The 23008-nt window shown below is 45.5% G+C and overlaps 1 protein-coding gene across 22 annotated transcripts in view; it reads left to right on the forward strand.

Moving 5' to 3' along the window:
• Window positions 1-23008, forward strand: part of RAPGEF1 (Rap guanine nucleotide exchange factor 1) — a 162239-nt gene that overhangs the window by 77156 nt on the left and 62075 nt on the right. For 14 of the 22 annotated variants that reach the window (XM_063788135.1, XM_054659201.2, XM_024345943.3 and 11 more), the window contains exons 2-4: window positions 12088-12227; window positions 12795-12908; window positions 19618-19796. In XM_063788135.1, the coding sequence (XP_063644205.1) occupies window positions 12088-12227; window positions 12795-12908; window positions 19618-19796 (433 nt within the window). Of the gene's footprint in view, window positions 1-12087; window positions 12399-12794; window positions 12909-19617; window positions 19797-23008 lie in introns of all 22 variants that reach the window. The other 8 variants (XM_024345936.3, XM_054659202.2, XM_063788141.1 and 5 more) reach the window with 2 other exon arrangements.

Below are 23008 nucleotides of genomic sequence, written 5' to 3' on the forward strand. Positions count from 1 at the left end.
AGGCTCACACCTGTAATCTCAGCACTTTGGGAGACTGAGGCAAGAGGATCACTTGAGCCCAGGAGCTCGAGACCAGCCTAGGCAACATAGTGAGACCCTATCTCTACAAAACGAACAAAACTTAGCCAGGGCTGGGCATGGTGGCTAGCACTTTGGGAGGCCGAGACAGGCAGATCACTTGAGGTCAGGAGTTTGAGACCAGGTTCGCCGAAATGGTGAAACCCTGTCTCTACTAAAAATACAAAAAAAAATTAGCCAGGCATGGTGATTCATGCTTGTAATCCCAGCTACTCAGGAGGCTGAGGCAGGAGAATCACTTGAACCAGGAAGGCAGTGAGCCGAGATCGTGCCACTGCACTCCAGCCTTGGTGACAGAGTGAGACTCCATCTCAAAAAAAAAAACAAAATAAAACAAAAAATTAGCCAGGCATAGTGGCGCATGCCTGTAGTCCCAGCTCCTCAGGAGGATCATGTGAGCCCCAGAGGTCATAGCTACAGTGAGCTGGGATCACACCACTATACTCCAGCCTGGGCAACAGAGCAAGACCCTGTCTCAAAAAATAAAATGTTGGGGGAAAATGAAGGATAAGAGGAAAGGAACTGTAGACAACATAGGCAAGTCTTTCAAGTGGTTTTGCTATTTAGAGAAACAAACGTGGGAGTAGCTGGAGGAGAAGGTGGGCTTAAGGACTTGGGTCTTTAAGATGGGGGAGATCTACCATGTGTATGTGCAGACGTGAAGTGACACACAGCAGAAGGAAACCTGGTGGTGGGGAGAGGAGAGAATGGCTGGTGCAGTGTGTGAGCAGGCCAGGTGGGTGGGGCCCCACCGCTGATGTAAGGCACAGATGAGATGCCTAAAAAGTCATTGAATGAGTTTTGGTTTTAATTCTTAGGCGAGCCTCATGAGACAGATACTATTATTAAAAGTATATTGATTCAATCTTGGTTAAACATAAAAAATTATAAGATTCAATTGTATTTATATTAAGTTCCTAGAATTTTTCATACAATAAGGGAGAAGAGATTGGAAAATGTTTATTTACTGGTGATTTAAGATCCTAAGAATGTATACATTTATGTAGGTGTTATCTTTTATTATTTTTAAAAAGACGAGACAGAAGTTTCCTGAGATATTCACAGGCTCTTCCTGAGATAGTCAATTCAGAGTTCTTAGGGAAGGTACTCATTCTGGAATATTCATGGGTAAATACATTTGTTTGTTTTAGGGAATGGAATTTCCTTAAGTTGTAAATGAACTTTGCAGTTGTTAATCTGACCCATATAAAAATCATGCGGGCTCTTTTTCCGAAGAATCTTAGACCTTTGTATCTAGTTTATTTCACCTTTTTGTTGGAATATACTATACATCAGGAAGTATATACACATACCTTATGTAGATAGCTTGCAGGATTTTCGCAAGTTGAACACACTGGTACAACCAAACCCCAGATCAAGAAACAGGCCATAACCGTCACCTCAGAAGCCCACTGCTTCATGTCGCCTGCCAGTTAACCACCCCCCACTCCCCGAGCATAACCACTATCTTGAATCCCCAAATAATAGATTAAATTTGTCTGTTTTTGCATTTATATACATGGAATCGTATAAAACGTACTCTTTTGAATCTGGCTTCTCTCTACACTCGTGAGAACCATCCATGTCATGGGTGTCGATTGCATGGTATTCCACTGTGCGACGGTGCCACGGTTCACCCGTCCTGCTGTCGACAGGCATTCGCTGAGCGCTGCTGTGATATTCTGGTACATGTCTGATGGTGACCTCACACAGGCGTTCTTTGGAGTGGAGTTATTGGGCTGGAGAGGAAGGATGTGTTCAGCCATAGTGGGTGGCTGTCAGTCAGCAGGGTAGAGAGTCCCCCTTCTCTTCATCCACAACACCGATAGTGTTCCCTGTTTTTTCTTTTTATCTATTCAGGCATGTTTGTGGTGGTAGCTCAGTGGTTTTAACGTACTGCTTCCTGATGACAAATTGAGCACCTTGTTATATGTTTATTGGCCATTTGAATGTTGCCTTTTGTGATTCTGAATCTCTTTGTAATGCTTACCAGTTATGCAAGTAAAATGAAAAGGGTGGTTCTGTCAGATCTTAACCCAAATCCAAGGTGAAGCCTGGTTTCCTGCATAGGCGAGAAGGCCCCAGGGCCCAGAATCCCTCCTCACCCCTTCTGCCTCCATCCAGGGCCCCACTCTGGGGCAGGCAGTGCTGGCTGCATTCAGCTCAGTGCGGGGCAGTTTGACTATGTCGCATCCAGCTTCCCATGCCGTCCATCCCTAGGAGTCTGTCTCACCATACAAGGGCGCAGACAGGCCAGCTTGAGGGTGTTCATCAACGCAGCATTGTTTGAAGAGCAGAAGTTAGAATCTATTCATTCGGGGGCCTGACTGCATAAATACACTGTGGTTGCCGTCCAGCAGAGCATCATGCAGCCATTAACTGCACTCACATGGGAAAATGCCCACAATGGCTTGTTGTTTAAAAAAAAAAAAAAGTGAAAAAAATATTTCTGCTGTGTGTGGAATTATGAGAAATGTTTACCGTCTACATTATATATTTTTACAGTGCTTGGATTTTTATAATGAGATTGTTTGAAAATTTTTTAAAAGATAGGCTTAATATTCCCATTAGCAGTGTCATAGTTATCCAGTAGACTTCCTGAACAATTGGGTAGTAGGAATGGATTTCCATAACAAAAGAGTCTTTGGAATTGCAAAACTTCAAATATTGTTTTCCCTCTGTTTTAACAGGAATAGTTGTATATTAAGTAAGACAGAGGATCTTTCGATGTTAAAGTTGTTAGAAAAATATAACTCCAGGCCGGGCGCAGTGCCTCATGCCTGTAATCCCAGCACTTTGCGAGGCCGAGGCGGGCGGATCACGGAGTCAGGAGATCGAGACCATCCTGGCTAACATGGTGAAACCCCATCTCTACTGAAAATACAAAAAATTAGCCGGGCGTGGTGGCGGGCGCCTGTAGTCCCAGCTACTCGGGAGGCTGAGGCAGGAGAATGGCGTGAACCCGGGAGGCGGAGCTTGCAGTGAGCCGAGATCGCGCCACTGCACTCCAGCCTGGGCGACAGAGCGAGACGAGACTCCGTCTCAAAAAAAAAAAAAAAAAAAAAAAAAAAGAAAGAAAAATATAACTCCAGGTTGCTTTTGGCTCGACTAGACTGGGGTTATTTTTAGCTTTTGCCTTTTTAAGTGTTGGCAGAGACCTGACGAGGTTATCACATGACAATAATAGCTGCCATGTATTAAGTATTTGCTATATATCAGGTCCTTGGCTACATGCTTTACACACGGGTCACATTTAATCTCCACAATTACCTGAGGAGGAGCTAGGTCTGTGGCTATGGCTTTCCTCTAGGTGAGGAACCGGAGGCTCGGGTAAAAAGTTTGCCCAGGTTAGTGGCCGAGCTCAAGTTAAAACAAAGACACACAGGCCTGGCGTGATGGCTCACGCCTGTAGTCCCAGCACTTTGGGAGGCTGAGATGGGAGGATCCCTTGAGCCCAGGAGTTCGAGACCAACCTAGGCAACATGGCGAAACCCTGTCTCTACCAAAAATACAAAAATTAGCCAGTCTCGTAACCTGGTCTCAAGATAAAATAAATAAATAGATTAAAAAAAAAAAAAAGCCACAGACTTCAGCTCTGCTGCCTCCTGTGCCCATAGCCCTCTGTCTCCATCTTTACCTTGCAGTCCACAAAATCCTAGACAAGTGAAAAGACTTTTAAAAAATTGGAAATCCTCATCTTTAAAAAAGCTTTTCCTAATGTCCTCAATCACGCCTCCACTCCATTTGTCCTTTTTATGCATTTGGAAAATGGGGAATGTTTATTAAGTAAGTGATCTCTAAATCCTTCCCAGTGCTCGACTTCTGAGCCCAGTAGAAGACAGGGAATGAGGAATTAGCCACAGCGTTTCTCAAGATTGGCTGCCTCAAAGTTGTCCACCTTGCCCTTGACTTTGTGATCCCGTGTGGTTGATGTTTAGAGACTCCCCGCCATCCCTGGTGAGAGATTAAGTTGAGACAGAAACCACTGCTAAGTTGGGAACCCAGCTGCTGCTACAAATGACACAGAAAGAAGGCCAGTTGATAGCCACATTTGTCAGCAACAGGCAGAGACCATTGTTAAGCCTGGCTGAGGGGCAAGTTAAAAATTTAAGAATGAAATATTGGCATCTGGCAGACCACTTGAAGAAATTGGGTTGGCTTTGATGTCTTTTTGCTCTGCTTGGTTTTCTGTTGAGACATGATTCTGTGAGCAGGCTACATCCTCTCCTCCGGCCCATCCTCTTTCTCTCTCGGTAGAGAAGGACATTCATCCGACAGCCAGATCTGTAGCCTGTGATGGTTGCCCAAGAAAGTGGCTGCTGTTGGTAACATCACAGTCAATTTATACAGAAATTGTTTGTAAGCTCATATAAGCCACCCTTCCTCTGGAAGGAATGACTAGCAGATTAGTCATTGGGAGTCTCTGACCTTGGGGTAAATGTAACATGGAGCAAGAGTCTGAGGCTTTCTGTTCTTAAGTTCAGGTGAACTTGAAGTTGCTCTCACAGATTGGATAGATCACAATAAAATACACCAGCATATGGCATTTCCAGGTGAAGGAGGACTTTTGTGTCCTTTCTTAGACATGGCCATGTGGGAAAGTGTGCATGTCTGGCAACCCCAGGTGCCAGGAGGAATATGGAGCAACTAGGACTCTCCTAACCTTGCTAGTGGGACTGTAAAGTGGCATAGCCACTTGGGAGAATTGTTTTGCAATATCTGTAAGAATCAATGTGGCATATACCCTACAATCCAGCCGTTCTGCTCTTAGAGGACTGTTGGCATGTGTTCCAGGAGACATGTATGAGCAGCATTGTTTATTAAAGCAAAAATGCTGGAAGCGACCCAGTGTCCACTGACAGGAGAGCAGATAAATAAAGCTGGGATTATGGAATCTACGGAATTTCTCAGCATTGAAAACGAAATCACTGATACACCCCAGCATGCCTGAGTGTCAGGCCTGCTATTGAGTAAAAAACAAGAGCGTGAGAATCTTTACAATATGCCATCACTTAGGTAACGTTCACAAACTTATAAGTTAAACTGTATATGTCGATATAAACTATCCTGAAAAGTAAGGGATGATAAGTCTGAAAGTCAGAGTCGGGCTGCCTGTAGGGAAGAGATGTGGCTGCAGAGGAGCACATGGCAGCACCAGTGGAATCCATCCGCTTCTCGAGCTGCACCATCCAGTGTGCCAGTCACCAGCCCCAGGGGCTGTTTACACAGTTAACTCACAGTTCAGTGCCTCAGCCACAGCAGCCACAATCAGGCCTCAGTAGCCACTAGTGCCTGTCGTGTTAGACAGTTCAGGTACCGGCCGCCTCCATCGCTGCAGAAGGTTCTGTTTGCTAGGCCAGAGGGTGGGTGCCTGGATTTGATTCATTCTCTATAACTTGTATATATATATATTTATATGAAATCTTTAAATTTTTTGTTTTAACTTCAGTTCTAGAAAATTACTAAAAAGACACATATACAAATTCTACAGTGTAACTTCCTAAGTGTGAAAAGCAGGGGAATAGCAAGAGAGCAGTTGGTGGCACTGCCTGCGACGCAGCAGTCATGTGGGAACACTCCCTTCACGTCGCCCTCCATCCCAGATGATTGACGTGCATGAGAAAGGGGCAGGGAGAGTGCATCTGTCTGTCTGTCTGCCTGTCTGCCTGTCTGTCTGTCTGCCTGCCTGCCTGCCTGCCTGCCTGCCTGCCTGCCTGCCTGCCTGCCTGTCTGGAGCCATTGGCGAGATTGCCCTAACAGCAGTGTTCATATGAGGGCACCTGTCGTTTCCTCCCCACCCTGCTATCGCAAAGCATTATGGTACCTCCTCAGCACTCAAAGGCATAGTGTGAATGACCTTGAGAATCACCTGAAGCCTGTGCTGCTAACCCAAGGTTTCAAGAAGGATGTGACAAACATGCTGTCCTAGTTAGTGCTGTCCTCGATTTCCAGCGTTGAGAAGGTTGGTTGTCATTTGAAAGAATCTCTTCTCTCTGCCTGATTTATGGCTTCTTGTGCTAGAGCTGGCTGTTCTGAGGCGGATACCCTGAGGAGGGAGATTTATTGGTAGGCATTGCACTGTCTTTAGGTGCTGACATGTTTTCCCAGCCTTGCCCAAGGCAGACAAGAATTGTGAGTGCAATAATAAACCTCTTGAGTTCCATCAACAGCTCATAGGCAGAAGTGCTCTTAGTTGGTCCCTGCCCTTGCATGAACCTGAGAGGGTTTTTTGGTGATCGACCTCTACACCTCACTTGTCTACCCCAGTTCCGCCGTGGTCATGACGGCGCAGTTGTGAATCTTGCCAGCTCCTTAGCCCCATGCCTGCCTGAACAGCAACTCAGGGCAGTAGACAGTGGAGAAAGCGGAAGTTGGCTCACCCAGCCTGAAGATCTTTGAGCACCAGAGAACCCACGCATCCTGCCCAGACTTCCCCATTTGTGTCTGCTTTCCCTGCTTCAGTCCTACTCAACAGGGTACAAGTCACATGGATTAGGAAACTGCTCTGACAGCCCATCTGACTTGGGAACCTGCCTGGTGAGGGAAGAGGCTGTGTCTTTTAGGGACACTGTGGGGCTGCCATCAGAAGACATGGAGTAGGGACAGCAATAGGATCCGTATGCAGGGAGGCAGGTTAAACCAAAGAGGGAAATAGACTAATAGGCTAAAAGCCAGATTGAGACTTCTGGTTCAGTGCCAAAGGAAGAGAAGAGTGGGCAATTATAAGGTCTCATTTACTTAGAATAGTGAGTTAAATGTTCAGTGTTGCAGAATAACTGGATGAAGATCTGGAAGCAGCTGGGAAATAAGAATTCAGAATCGATCGACCTTGCTATGCATCCAAGCTCCTTGTGTTGAGCGGGTGCCGTGTGCCAGGCATTTTGTGAAATACCTTATTGTATTATCCACAGTAAATATCTCATTTAATCTACATCACATCAGCCATCTCAAGAAATATAATGTTATCTCACTCATTTTCCAGACAAAATAAGGGAAAGATTTAGAGAGATGATATCTAAGTATTTGAATGCAAGCATTCTGACTCCAGTGCACACCCCCCTTTTAGAAAATTTTTTGGCCGGGCGCGGTGGCTCACACCTGTAATCCCAGCACTTTGGGAGGCCAAGGCAGGTGGATCACGAGGTCAGGAGATCGAGACCATCCTGGCTAACACAGTGACACCCCGTCTCTACTAAAAATACAAAAAAATTAGCCAGGCGTGGTGGCAGGCGCCCAGGCTGGAGTGCAGTGGCACAATCTTGCACTGCAAGCTCCGCCTCCCGGATTCACGCCATTCTCCTGCCTCAGCCTCCCGAGTAGCTGGGACTATAGGCATGTACCACCAGGCCTGGCTAACAGTGCACACCCTCTTAAGCATCACATGAAGGATTAGACTGTTCACATCCATGTTGAAGTATAAAGAAGGAAGTATAAACTGTAAATGGGATCCACCCTGCTTGGGTGAAGAGAGAGAAGAGGCAGGACAGAGGGGAGCGGGAGAAGTCACACCATCCCAGTTCATTTGAATGCGAGGGATGACTGCTGACATATGAGGGCTGGTGTTGAGAGCCTCCTGACCCTGTTGAGCTGTTCCAGGTGAGCTAGCCAGGTGCAGCAGCTTCCTGTTGACTTGTGTCTCCATCTGGGGACTAAGAAGGGCTTTCTGCAGCTCTGGCCATCACACAGCTGTGAAGCTGTTTGGTTTGACCACATGTGAATGCGGGTCAGGCCCTGGCTTTTCTCTTTGGTCCAGAGCGCAGTGGGTGCCTAGGTAATTTGCAAAGGGCAGGTAGTTTATCTGATCCTGCCTGGCCACCTGGAAGGTCTTTAGCAAGGGAACTGAACTTTGGCCTTGTTAAGTCACGTGCAGCAATAGTAGACAGAGTGAGAGCCATGTAGTGCAAGGTGCCGTGCTATTTATTTGGAGGGTTGTTTTGTTTGGTTTTCTGGTTTGTTTTGTTGTACTAAATTGCTGGAAAAACTTGACGGAGTGCTTTTTATTTTTAAAACTACAGGTATTTATTTTTCCATTGCGTAGGACAGTGTTTTGTTGCTTAATTTTCAGCCAATTTCAAGTATTTCTGCTGTTACTAAAAGAAGCAGTCTTCTTCCTGGGATATTTTTGTTGTTGGTTGGTTTCTTCATTTGTTGAATATATGTTTACTGATTATCTTCTATGGGCCAACTGCCATGTCAGCACTGGGAAAACAGGCATGAACAAGACAGGTACAGTCCTCAGGGAACTTGTCCCCCAAGCCTTTATTTTTTTGAGACAGGGTCTCGCTCTGTTGCCCAGGCTGGAGCGCAGTGCTCACTGTAGCCTCTAACTCCTGGGCTCAAGCAGTCCTCCCACCTCAGCCTCCTGAGTAGCTGGGACTACAGGTCTGCACCACCATGCCCAGCTAATATTTTGTAGGTAGAGACAAAGTCTCACTCTGTTGCCTAGGCTCCAACTCCTGGGCTCAAGTGATCCTCCCGCCCCAGCCTCCCAAAGTGCTGGAATTACAGGCATGAACCACTGCGCCCAGCCATACTTGCATTCTTGTGAGGAGACAGGTTTAAATAAATCGATTAATAAGATGTTTTCAGACACTGGAACTGGTTGTAATAATGCTGAGATGAAGGAAGACTGCCAGTGGGCTTTTTTAAAAAAATAGCTTTATTGATATATAATTCACATATCATACAATTCATTCAAAAAGGGTACAGTTCTTTTTTTTTTCTAGTAATTCACTGGGCTGTACAACCATCACCATATTCTAATTTTAGAATACTTTTGTACACCAGGAGAAAAAACTCCATACTGATTATAGCAGCCCCTCTCCATCTCTGCCCCGTCCAGTCTTAGGCAACCACCAATCTACTTTCTGTCTCTATGGATTTGCCTATTCTGGACATTTCAAATGAATGGAATCATACAATATATGGTCTTCTGTGGCTGGCTGCTTTAGCTTAAATAATGTTTTCAAGGTTCAACTGTGTTGTAGCTGATCCGTACTTACTTTATTTTTATTGCCAAATAATATTCCATTGTATGGATATAATACATTTTATTTAGTCATTCACAAATATGGACATTTGAGTTTTTCCCACCTTTGGCTATTATGAATAATGTTGCTGTGAACTTTCCTTTGACTTACCTGTACAAGTCACATGGATTTAGGCTTTCATTTCTCTCGCAAATCTGCCCAGGAGTGGAATTTCTGGGTCACATGTCAACTCTGTGATCTTGTGAGAAACTGCCCGACATTTTCCAAAGCAGAGAAACCATGTTACATTCCTACCAGCAATGTGTAGGGCGTTCAGTTTCTCCAGTCCTCACCAACACTTGGTACTGTCTTTTTTATTAGACCTAGTGTGCGTGAAGTGTTACATTTCCTTAATGGCTAATTATGTTGACCGTCTTTCCATGTGCTTATTGCCAATTTGTGTATCTTCTTTGGAGAATGTCTGCTCAAACTCTTTGCCCATTTTACATTGGGTTACATGCCTTTTATTCTAGAGCTGTAAGAATTTTGTAATGTTTTCTGTATACAAGTCCCTTATCAGGTATAGCTGACCCTCCATATCCGTGGGTTCTGCAGCCTCTGATTCAGTCATGGTCAGAAATATACAGGGAAAAACAATAAAAATAACAGTGTAATAATGCAAATTTTAAAATAAAGTATAACTATTTACATAACATTTACATTGTATTTGGTATCGTAAGTAACCTATAGATGATTTGAAGCATGTGGAGGATGTGTGTCATACACAAATATTCCACTGTTTTATATAAGGGACTTGAGCATCGTGGATTTTGATCCCCGAAGAGGATCCTGGAACCAAGCCCCTGAGGATGCTAAGGGATGGCTGCATATGATTTTCAAATAGAGTCATGCTCTGCATAACAACATTTCAGTTAGTGACAGACCACATTATAACATATGTAGGGCAGACCACATTATAATCTTATGGTCCCATAAGATCATCATAAAGCTGAAAAATTCCTGTCGCCTCGCCTGATGTAGCCATCATTACATCCAGCGCAATGCATTACTCACCTGTTTGTGGTGATGCTGGTGTAAATATATAGCACATATGGTTATGTACAGTATGTAGTACTTGATAATAAATGACTATGTTACTGGTTTATGGATTTACTCTACTTTTTATCATTATTTGAGAGTATGCTTCTGCTTACTAAAAACGAAAAAGTTAACTGTAAAACAGCCTCAGGCAGATCCTTCAGGAGGTGTTATAAAAGAAGGCATTGTTATCATAGGAGATGACAGCTTCTTGCATTTTATTACTCTGAAGACCTTCCAGTGGGACAAGATGGGGAGGTGGAAGATGGTGATACTGATGATCCTGCCCCCGTAGACCTAGGCTGATTAATGTGTGTCTGTCTTTGTCTTTAATGAAAAGTTTTAAAAGTGAAAAAAAAAATAATAATTTTTTAAATAGAAAAAAGCTTAAAGAATAAGGATATAAAGAAAGAAAATATTTTTGCCCACCTGGGCAACATAGTGAGACCTCATCGCTACAAAAAGTTAAAAACTGAGCCAGACATTGTAGCACTTGGCCTATAGTCCTAGCCACTTGAGAGGCTGAGGCAGGAAGATGTCTGAGCCCAGGAATTCCAGGCTGTGGTGAGCTGTGATCACACCACTGCACTCTAGTCTTAGCAAGAGTAAGACCCTGTCTCAAAAAAACAAAAGAATAAAAATGTTTTTTTTTAATTAAAAGTTTATAAAGTAGAAAAGTTACAGTAAGCTAAGGTTAACTTACTGAAGAAAGAATATTTTAAAAATAAATTTAGTGAAGGTTAAATGTGCCATGGTTATAAAGTTTACCCTGGTGTACAGGAGTGTCCTAGACCTTCACATTTACTCCCTGATTTACTCAGAGCAACTTCTAGGCCTGCAGCCTCCATTCGTGATAGTGCCTTTCACAGGTGGAATTTTTAATCTTTTATACCATTTACCGTACTTTTCTACATTTAGATATGGTTGGATACACAAATACCGTTGTATTACAGTTGCCTGCAGTACTCAGTACAGTACCGTACTGTACAGGTGTGTAGCCTCAGAGCAATGAGCTATTCCATATAGCCTAGGTGTGTAGTAGGCTATCCCATCTAGGTTCATTTGAGTATACTCTATGACATTTGCGCAACGAAGTTGCCTAATGATGCATTACTCAGAACTTATTCCTGTCCTTGAGCAACACATGACTGTATTTTCTTTCATCCTGTGGGTTTGTTCACTTTCTTAGTAGTAGTATTTGTAGTGCAAAAGTTGTTAGTTTTGATGAAGTCCAATTTTCTATTTTTTTATTTTGTTACTTGTGCTTTTGGTTTTGTATCTAAGAAAACATGGTCAAATTCAAGGTCACAAAAACTCCTGTTTTTTTCTGAGAGGTTTACAGTTGTAACTCTTACATTTAGGTCTGATCCAGTTCAATGTCAGATAGGAGTGGTGAGAACAGATGTCCTAGTCTTAATTCCTGATCTTTGGGGCAAGTCTTTCAGTCTTTCACCAGGGCCCAGAGGATTTTGAACACCTTACTTCTGATTCAGTCACCGCTGCCAACTCCAGAGCCTTGCACATGTCACTTGTTGCAGTTTCCTAAAGAATGAAGAGGTTGATTCGAAAGGGCCTTCCTTTCCAGTTCTCACATCCTACACATCTGTGATTTGACTGGGTGTTCTTTCTTCTCAGCCAGTTCCCTTGGATGTTAGTTAGATCATCACACAAACTCTGTAAGGACACTTGGGAATATTTGCAAGTTCTTTTTCCATATTTATTTGGACTGCCTTTGATTTCCACAGTTCCTTGATGAAAATTGCAAAAATTGAAGCATGTAAGCAGAAATGTTTTGTAATGGATCCATACATCCTTTCCCTTGAAACTCTCAACAGCCAAGAAAAAAGATGGGTTTGGGGACATTGCTCATTTCCACAAAAGGTCAATGAACCATCGCTTCTTCCCACTCCCATCTAACAGTCAGTACCCTCTTTGTTTTCAGACTCTCAGCGTTCTCATCTCTCTTCCTTCACCATGAAGCTGATGGACAAATTCCACTCACCCAAAATCAAGAGAACGCCATCAAAGAAGGGAAAACCAGCTGAGGTGTCCGTAAAGATTCCAGAGAAGCCTGTGAACAAAGTAAGCTGACTCTGGATGTTTCTCCTGGCCTCACCTGCTTCCAGCAGTATGAGTTTGTGCGATTTGTGTGTTCCCTCCCTGGGGATTGAGCTTTCAGTGCATCATACCTACTTCGTAGCATTCCATGGGCGGGACCTTTGGTGTCCTTGTAAAATAAGAACCATTAGGATGGTGAGTGTTTGCCACGTTAGCCAAGCTCAGTTGGCTAAGACAGTTCTCCTTTTCCAGCTGTGTCATCCTCTGGGCATTTAAAACAGCTCAGCACATCATGTCCACACCCCAGGCTGCTGCCTCCCTGCCCTGCAGTTCCCTACGTTGCCTTGGCGCACACTCAAACACAGGGAACTCTGTGATGTCCAGAACATCCATCATTTGGCTTTAGGGCCTGTGCTCTGAAACATGCAAACCCCTTGAGATGCAGCCAAAGATGTCCTCAAGAGTTAGTGGCCTCAGCAGGGCCAGTCAAGCCAGATATGTTGAAACAGCTATTGACTTTCATCAACCCCTCCCTTCAGCCTCAAACAGCCATTTCAAACTCTGTAGGAATCCAGGTTTCCTCTCTTCCAGGAGGCAACAGACAGATTTCTACCAGAGGGCTACCCTCTCCCCTTGGATCTGGAGCAGCAGGCAGTAGAATTTATGTCCACCAGTGCTGTGGCTTCCAGGTCTCAAAGGCAGAAGGTCAGTGTAACATTAAGAACAATTGGGTTTGCCTTGCCTTCTACTGCAGAATCCTGGTCCATGGTTTTGGGGATGGAAAAAACTCTATTGCACTATTATTATGTTCAACTGGGTGGTGACCGTGGGCTGAATTGTTCAGGAAAGAGTCCAAGGGACCTTGGATAAAAGTGAGAGTTTATTCAAGGTCCCATGATCTTTGGAGAGAGCTTTGTGGCAAAAGCTCAGGGATTCTTTCTGGGGTTGGTTTGGGTGTGCTGCTTGGGTCCAACGGGTTCCGGGGGATGTGGGCGAGTCTCATCTCTCAAGACCAGCTGTTCCTTGAATTGCTAAGATGATCTGAATAGTTTAGAAGGGAAAAGGCTTCTGAAGCCTCCGAGTGCTTTCTTACCCATCTCACAAGGCTGGTGGAGTGCAGTGAGACCGCCGCATAACCAAGTGCTCTCAGAGCCACAGACACCTGTGTCCCTAACATTTATGGAGCCTTTTCTTGGCCCAGTGCTGAGTGCTTTACACGTGTCCTCTTACTTATCTTCATAGCAACCCTGATGTGTGAAAACTTATTTTGCCAAAAAGGAAACTGGATCTATAGAAATATTAAGCATTTAGCCAAAGTTGCACAGCAAAAAGGTGGCAAAGTCAAGATTTGAATGCAGGCTGTCTGACGTCAGAGTCTGAATTGTCGAGATGCTGCGTTTCCTCTTTATGAAAGACAGAATTTTTAATATCTCGTGAATTTAAATATTAATCCTGACTCATTACATAAAAATGAAACTAGGCTGGGCACAGTGGTTCACGCCTATAATCCCAGCACTTTGGGAGGCTGAGGCAGGCGGATCACCTGAGGTCACGAGTTCAAGACCAGCCTGGCCAACATGACAAAACTCCGTCTCTACTAAAAATACAAAAAAAAAAAAAAAAAATTTAGTCAGGCATAGTGGCAGGCACCTGTAATCCCAGATGCTTGGGAGGCTGAGGCAGGAGAATCACTTGAACCCGGGCGGCAGAGGTTGCAGTGAGCCGAGATCGTGCCACTGCACTCCAGCCTAGGTAACAGAGTGAGACTCTGTCTCCAAAAAATAAATAAATAAAACTAAACTTAGCAATGTAAAATAAAATAAACCTTGTAGACAGATATTCTTAATCCTTTAGTGATTATCCAAAGTATAATTTCTATGTAGCAGAACTACTGTCACAGCCATCCATTTAATGCCGCTGGTAAACACTAGCCTCTTATTTAAATACATAATTCTTGAATTTTGCAGTTCATCTATTTTTGGGTTTTATGTTGACCAGCAGAATATCTTAAAATTTTAGTTAAAAGTGGAGGAAAATAAAGGTTTTAAATCTAAAAGTCTTTTGATGAAAAGTGGTTTTTCTTGCCCCCTCTTTTAACAAAAGGTGACTGACAAGCAAGAGGGAAACAGTCAGTGTTTGCCAGATTGATCTAAATTCCAGATTGAAGAAGAAGAGTAATACAGTAGATTTGGTCTGTGCCAGTTATTTTTTATTACAATCTGTTTAGTAACCTCTTGTAGCCGAATGTAGTACTAACTACAAGTAGAGTGTAATTGTCATCCAACACTAGTCCAGGCAGTCAGAGTAAAATGATTCACTTACTAACAACATTATCCTGCTAGTGAATTCTGATATGAAACTGTTTGGCCACTCAATTCCTGGGATTCCCCCCTTTTTGTTGTTTTTGTTGTTTTTTTGTTTGTTTGTTTGTTTGTTTTGAGATAAGAGTCTCACTCTGTTGCCCAGGCTGGAGTGCAGTGGAGCAATCTCAGCTCACTGCAATCTCCGCCTGCCAGGCTCAAGCAATTCTCCCGCCTCAGCCACCCGAGTAGCTGGGACTACAGGCGTCCTCTACCACGCCTGGCTAATTTTTGTATTTTTTAGTAGAGACGGGGTTTTGCCATGTTGGCCAGGCTGGTCTCAAACTCCTGACCTCAAGTGATCTGCCCGCCTCATCCTCTCAAAGTGCTGGGATTACAGGCATGAGCCACCGCACCCAGCCGGGATTTTCCCCTTTATTCATTTTTCCAAGAGAGGTCACAGAGAAAAATTCAGTGCTAAAGTACCGCTCATTTAGTGGGGTGCCTGTAAACCCCAGGGGCCATTTGGCAATGTCTGGAGACATTTTTGGTTGTTGCCATAGGAAGGCAAAGCAGATGTTATTGGCTTCTAGTGGGTAGGGGTTGGGAAGCTGCTAAACATCCTACAATACACAGGACAGCCCCCCACACAACAAAGAATTCTCTGCCCCAAAATGTCAGTAGTGCCAAGGCTGAGAAACCTGTTCTGTAGCAGGGAGCTGTAGGTGTGATCTTCACCCAAGAAGGAATGTTACCCCTTTTTCATCAGTGCTCATTAGGAAGGGTTGGATGACCGTGTTCTGTCCCAAGCCACCTGCGTGGGACAAGTAAATGCGAACCTCTTGCTTCATGGAGGCCCATGGACAGAACCAGAAGCATTGAGAAACTTCCCGAGTACGTGGACTTAGAGGATTATGTCCAAGAAACCTTGCAGTGAGTCTGTCATCTGCTGCCCTCGGTGATTATTCATTAGCTCTCTTACCACTTAGGGAGTGATTATGTACATTCTTATTTCACTTCAGGTCATATGCATGGCTTTCCCTGCTCAGATACGAGGGAAATGAAAGTGCAGGGAGATGAAAGTACAGATTCAGATTCGCTGCCACTTCCCGAGGGCTCCTCCTCGCCCCAGCCCTGTCCTGGGTGGTTTCAGACATGCTGTCTTATTTACTCCTCACCATAACTGTGTGGGGAAGCTTTTATTATTCCCACTGTGCAGACAGTGTTGGCCCTGGTGCACATTTTCTTGATCAAAATCTGTTTTTCTCACTATATTCTGTTGTCTTCCCAGACTGATTCCACATTAGAAGTCTCTTGCATCTTCTTAGTGAATTTAAAAATTCAAAGTACATTGTGATGAATTTCTAAACTTTTTTGCAACCTTTTAACAAGTCTAGCAGTGAGCTGCAGAGTGTTGAAGTTGTAGAGGAAATTTAGCCATATACTGGGTGTCCAAAGGTATAATTACAATGAGCAGTGAGCAGGGGGTCCTGGGAGGTGTTAATGCCCCATCTCTGAGGGCATTTGGACAGAGATTGGATCCGAGTGCTCTTGGGTGGATTCCTGAAAGCCTTTCCCCTTCAGCTCTTCCAGGGAGATGCTGCTGCCGGACAGCCTGGTGGCAGGTGGTGATTTGGTGCTCTCATTGTAACCAATGTCTGTGTTCGACATGTCTTCTTGCTAGGCCTCACTGTTCTGGACTAATAGAGAGGAATAATGTTGCATTGCCATTTTTTTTTAAATCCTGCAATTCTAGTTTTTTATTATACTGATTGTGACTTGCCCTCCCCCTCACTCCCTGGTTACCCACATTTTCAGGGTACACTGTCCTATAGTGTGGAAATGAGGCTTATGTTGCTGTGGAGAGGGGAGGCACCCAGGCTGCAGATGGGACAAGGAGTGACAGAGCAAGTCGGGTGTCCCGGCTGCGGCACGGCTGTGGGGAGAGAACTGTCTGGAGAGGAGGGCCAGTTTTCCTCACCTTCTTCCCCGCCATCTCCTGTGGCAGCACATGGCTGTGGAGCCACAGCCTGGGCGTCAGAAATGAATATGGCCCACGGGGCAGGAAAGGCGATGGGGGTTTTATGTCCATCTCTGCCATCGGGGTCTTAGTTTACTCGTTTGTTAAATGAGATCTTTAGACCAGGGGATCTCAAGTAAACTTTTTAACTTCAGCACATTTCTGATCTGGTCTTTATTCTCCTCTCTATCTCTCCAGGCTCTGAACTCAGACAGACCAAGTTCAAATTCCATATCTGTCACTACAGCTGTGTGGCCTTAGGCAAGTTGCTTAACCTCCCCCACGTCCCACTAAGCCTCAGTTTCCCCACCTGTGAAATAATAGTATCCACTTCACAGGGTGGTTGTAACCTTTAAACAAAATAGCCTATATAAAATCCATAGCACAGTGGGTGCCTCCATGTCCCCGATGAGTGGCAGCTACGATCTGGCCTCTTTCTTCCCTTTCAGATGTTCCCATCCTAGGCCCTCTTTCTCTGCTTTATTACTGGCAGGTATATGGTCTCTGGTGTTGGTATAGTGCCTGTTAAATGTTGTGAACCACTTCATATGCGTTCTCATTCAGTCCCCCACAGTCACCTCTTTAGTTACACAGGGCAGATGTTATTCTCCCCATTTTGTGGGTGACAAGCCCAAAGCCCAGCAGTTGGCTTTGTCTCTAAGCCATCCCCAGACACGGACAGCCTCATTTAGTTTCCAGGCTTATGTGGACCAATGATGGCAATCCATCCCCCACAGCAGGAGGGGTGCGCAGGTGAATGCACCTGCCCTCGGGTTATGCAACGAGGCAGCTTCAGCAAAGCCAAGGCATGGAGTCCCCAGTCTGAGCCAGTGCTGGATGTGGGTGTGTGGCTGTGAACTCTCACTGCTGGCTGCATTCACAAGGATCCCCAGCTTGACAGCTGAAAGGCTGGAGAATGCACAACACCCAGAGGCCATTAATTCTGGGAGTAGAATCTGAGTTCACGGAGGCAGCCTGGCTGTGCTACATTGTTGGCTCCTTTAGGAGGAGCCCAGGACAGCCTGACTCTTAAACAGCTGATTTGATCTCTCTGCAATGACAGAAAAACTCTCTGCTCTGAAGTGCCTTGCCACTTTCGAGTGCCTCCCATCTTCAGATTAGCCACTTTCTCCCTGTGTGACCTGATGACACATTTTCTTAAAATGTTTCCTGTTCTTCAGCAAGTTTCATCATTGCTGGTCTCTAACACTTTCTGATGTGCTAAGGTGGCAGTGTTACTGTCATAGTCCTCTTCTTGCCTGTTGACCATGGCTTTAGGCACATCTGAGGTCTGTCGGCACTGCGACTCCTTCACACTCAGGTTCCTCCCTGCCCTGGGCAGATGACATGAAGCAGAGAGCTCTTGTCCACGAGGTGGAAAAGTAAGCGCCCAGCCTCTTGGAAACAGACCGTAAACAAATCTGTCAGGTAGTGAAAAGAGAAAAATAAAGCCAGGGTGCAGGACCCAGGGATGGGGATGAGGAAGGGCACTTCCCCCACCATGGGAGAATTGTGTCTTCTAGTCTGCAGGACACCTTCTGGGAAAGACTCAATGAAAGAAATGACTGGGTCTTTTGTGCATTGTCTGACTAAAGTAGCCATTTATATATTTTTCTTTTGACATTCCTATGAAATAAAAGCCTCTACTATTGAACATTTTTATATTTAAAATGATATTCTGCACCTTTTTTTAAACTTTATTTTTTTAATTGAGATGGTGTGTCACTATGTTGCCTAGGCTGGTCCTGACTCCTGGGCTGAAGTGATCTGCCCACCTTGGCCTCCCAAAGTGCTGGGATTATAGGTGTGAGCCACCTCACCTGGCCAATCGGCACTATTTTAGAAGAAAAGAGCTAGTATTCAGAATCATAAGCACTTTTTATTAATTTCTACCATTTGTTTGTCTATGTATATTGTTTAAATCACCTTTTTCTAGAAATTATCTTCTTGCCCTCAGTTTTTATTTATATCCTCTAGACCTCTGAGCTCCTGCAGGTGGCTGTTTGCCTCATACACACCCCTCTTAATTTGCACTAGACATGTAATCGACTACTTGAGTACACTGTCCATTTTGGGATTTATCCATTCTGTAGACTACTCTTTTTTTTTTTTTTTTTTAAAGGACAGCCTCCCAAACCAGAACAGGTTCAGAGACTCCACTTCTGTAGATTACTCTTAGCCTCCTTTTCCTGCCAGCCAGCTGAGACCTGGATCATTGACATCAGGGCAAGTAGAGGGGAAGTTGGAGAGAAGAACAAAAGGGGTGTGTAGACCCACCAACTGGATCCAAGGCCTCCCACGGTCAGGGAGAAAAGCTTGGGGTTGTGGCTTAAGCACTGGAAAGTGCAGGGCTCTGTATTTTCCCTTTCTCTCAGGTGGGCTTCTCTCAGGAGCAGAGGGACCATGAATGCTGCTAGCGCCCACTGCATGAGTCGTGATTGAATCTTGAGAATCACGGTCGTTTGCTCTGGCTTCTCTGCCTTTTCTCCCCAGATTTCCTGCCCCTTCTAGCCCTGGGAGCTTCCAGGCCCTTGAGGAATAGCATATCATTTCCTTGAGTGGGGGCTTCAGTGGGGTGAACAATCTGGGAACCTAGTGAGGAGTCCTGAGGGAATGGGATTCAGCCCCTCATGCCCCGGACCAGTCTTACACAGTCCCTCAGATCTTTGAAACAAAAGCCTGGAGCTTCTTGATGTGATTTACAGGATACAGATGTACCATGGGCCTTGACTGTTGCTTCTCCAAGTCATCAGCAAATTAGTCCTCACTCTAGTTAACAGGGTTAGTGATGGTCTGTCAGTGTGGCTGATGAGGACAGACAGGAGGATAAGTGGTTTTCAAGACCTCAGGGTCTGGAAAGGGAATTCAGAAATTTCTGAATGAGCTTTCTTGGTCCAAGCCCCCTTCTTCCTTCAGCTCTACCCTCTGTCTCCTGATTACAATCCTTAGAAAAATGATCTGGCTTGGTTTCTGTAGCAAGAGCCTTTCCATTCCTATCGATCTCAAGCTGGTTTAAAGAAAATGTTCCTTTATTTTTTCAAAATAGCTCCCTTTAATCTCTCTCCTCCTCCTTATGCCTAACGTCTCCTTTCAGAACCTGAGCTGGCTGGAGGAGAAAGAGAAGGAAGTTGTCAGTGCCCTGCGCTACTTTAAGACCATTGTGGACAAAATGGCAATTGATAAGAAGGTACTGGAGATGCTTCCAGGGTCAGCCAGCAAGGTGCTGGAGGCCATCTTACCCCTGGTGCAGAACGATCCTCGAATTCAGCACAGGTGAGTGGCTCTGAAGTCTTTGGCTGTGTCAGAACAATGGAAGCCTTAGAGGCATCTTGGTTTGGTGGCACTGGAAACTCAAGGTTCCTAGGAACAGTCAGGAAAAGGACTCCATCACCCCTCATCCTTCCCCTGACCACTCCCCCCACAACTATCCCGTGATGCCATCTCAGAGTTGAGGTCACTATTACTCCTGAAGCCCGGGACACATCTCTGCCATCCCTAGGGATGTGGCCACAGTGTAAGTTTGTGGTCATTGCAGAACTTAACTGCGTCAAGCCAGGACACCTCCCAGACATGGAGCCTGGATTCACTGCGGGTGGGAGGAGCCTGTTTTGAATGAAACTTTTTGAGTTTCATTATCTGTCAGGTGGAAGCTACTGTTTCCACTCATCACCAGAGGCCCAGACTGAAGAGCACCAGCAGGGCCTCCATCTGCATGAGTCTCTTCACAGGCTTCACTGCCAGGGGCTGGATTGCAGGCTCACAAGCTAAGAGTTTTTTAGTACCTTAGACCTTGGGGGTTACACAGCAGCCTGGAGGCTGCACAGGGAGGCGAAGAAGCACAAGCTGGGAGAGAGAGAAGGGACCCTATGGACCAGCGCCGCTTTTGGGGTTATTGGGTCCAGGGCGGGCCTTATCCAAACAGGCATCCTGCAGGGAGCTTTAATTGGTGGGTTTAAAGCAAGCAGGCACGTGTTCAGGAGGCGCAGCCTGTGACTAAGAGGTGATTGCTTTAAGTTCTCAGGCAAATGGTCTGTTTAAAGGATCAGTAGGTAAGCCAGGAGCTAGCCTGCTGGCGGGCAAAGATGCCTGTAAGTTTCTGTCTCTGGCCACCAGCTAGAGCCAGTCGGGTAGGATGTAGTATTAGGAACCTTGTCAAGGGTTCGTGAGTCCTACTTCTGGTATGAGAAAGCTAAACATATTTTAAAACAGATGCTGAGGCAACATAAAATTACAAGCACTCCCTGCAGGGGACATGGAGTCAGCCTTTGCCCCAGGAAGCTTTTGTTGGGTAATACTTTTATTGCTGGAGTACATTTTCCTCTTAAAGGTTAGCTAGCAGCTTATCCTGTATTTATTGTTAAATGTAAAAAGAAGAGCACTACCAAATGTAATCTGAAATGAAAGCCTAGCAGGAGCTTTTTCTTAAGAGGCTGGCGCATGTTTTGTTTTTCTTCCATGGTACCTGTTCAGGATAAATGCTTCTCTGTCGCAATTCCGCAAGATGACTTAGTGTTCATTTAGCCCCATGAGGCTAAGCTTTTATGAACTGCTTTCAGAACTTGGCAATGAAGTTCATAGTTTTCTTCTTCTGGGGGATAAAGCAAATAGTGTCTTTATTTACAAGAAACTCTCTGCCTTGGGGCTTCCTCCCTGGAGTTTCAGCTGACGCATGGAGACTGTGGTCTTTTGGCCAGAAGCTCACTGGCGCTGGTTGGTGACGGGAAGGAGGCAGGGCATGCTTGTCTTCATTGTCTTTCCCAGAGTCGGTCCAGCTCCGGCTCTTAGAAGGGTTCGGTGCTGGGCTCCTGGGAGCGAATGTGCTGACGTCATGCCACAGCGAGATGTATGGATTCCCTTTTAGAACATGTTTTTGTGGACCTAGTCTCATGTGGTAGTCTCTGCCTTGGAATAGTTAAAGCCTAGTTGAAACAAATCAGCTCCCTCTGTTCTACGATAAAGCACTTATTTTATGGTACAGGGAGGAAGCTGTGTTGGAGTTTGAAGAAGGGAGAGTTACAGGGGTGTTGGAGTTGATCTGATGAAGCCTCTTGACTGAGTAGTTCCTGGAGCCCGACCTGAGGGAAAGCAGCAGTTGGATTGGCAGTGGGGTCAGGAGAACAAGAGCAAAGGAACTGAGGCCACTGGGCCTGGTGTGTCCCGGGGAGGGGAGGGCGGCGACTCGGGCAGTCGTGGGCAGAGGGTATACGTCCTAGAGCATGGACGAGAGGGGAACAGTGGGAAGAGGCGACTGATCACCCTGCACCCTCAGGCGCTAAGCCTCTTTGGGAGAGTCCAGGATAGCGTCCCCTGGACCCTCACACCCAGAGTGTATTGCTGCTAGGAGTGTTGCTTCCCAGAGCCAGGGCTCTGCTTGGAGGTCACTTGCAAACCCTGGGTAAGAACTGATCAAGTCACATGGTAATGGCTGGGGGTATTTTTTGTCTATTGAGGGGTGGCTCTTAATTGACATTGAATGTCTATAACCATTTCCTAGAGGAGAAAATGGGAAGTGCCTGGGTGTGGCTGTAAGAACCCATGAAATATGGTTTGTTTTCTGGTAGTCCTTTGACTAATCCCATTGAAGGGGTTTTCCTTCTGAAATTCTTCCAGGCTAGTGGAGGTGGTTTTCTTGGTCTCCCGCAGTGATTGGAAATACCTCCTCAGATGCTCCTTTTAGATGCTTTGCATTATCTCTTTCCTCCCTAAGTGCAGTTTGCGAGCTGGAAGGTCCTTTCTCGTTTCTTCTGCGGGGCAGGGGGTGGGGGGTCCTTGCAAACAGGCCCTTTGCCGCCCTCACCTCGGTTCCTGGGACAGTGATAGGCTGGCCTCCAACAAGCAGCTGGCTCTTAGCGTGAGCTTTGAATGGAGGATTCCCGAGTGAGGCACTCAGAGGCCCATGTGAGAGCAAGAGTCACACTCGTCACATGCGGAGGGCTTTGCTCCATTGTGGAACTGAGCCAGCAGCTGGGCCTCAGATGGCATTTTTTATAGTCCTCAACTTTCCTTCCTTTCTTATGTCTTAGCCCCTTGACACAGGAATATTCTGCTTCCAAGCTAATGACGGGAAGGCTGGACATAATTCCAGCGCCTTCCGGGAAACGTTAGCATCCAATGCAGGTAGAAAGGAAGTAGTGAATAAAAGTGTTTCCCCTCTTTCACCTCACTGTTACCAGCAGTGTGACAGTGAGATGCTTTCTCCGGTGGAATCCTCCTACAGCACATCAGGGGAAGGCAGCAGGCTTCTTTCAAGATGCCTCACCTGGCCTTGCCAGGAAGCAGAGTGAGGTCCAGCCCAGCCGTTAGAAGCACATTCCCCTGCAGGATCAGATCAGCTCTGGTCCAACCCCAGGAGAGACTGCAGGGTCTTTGTTTTTCCCTCTCCATCCTCTTTCCTAAGAGAGTAGTTCCAACAACAAATACTTTTCATCCATATCATCTTCTAAAATAACCCAATCCTGGCTTTCTCAGGTCTCCTTAGGAATTTT

This window comes from Pan troglodytes, chromosome 11 (genome assembly GCF_028858775.2).
Source record: "Pan troglodytes isolate AG18354 chromosome 11, NHGRI_mPanTro3-v2.0_pri, whole genome shotgun sequence".
Classification (NCBI taxonomy): Eukaryota; Metazoa; Chordata; class Mammalia; order Primates; family Hominidae; genus Pan; species Pan troglodytes.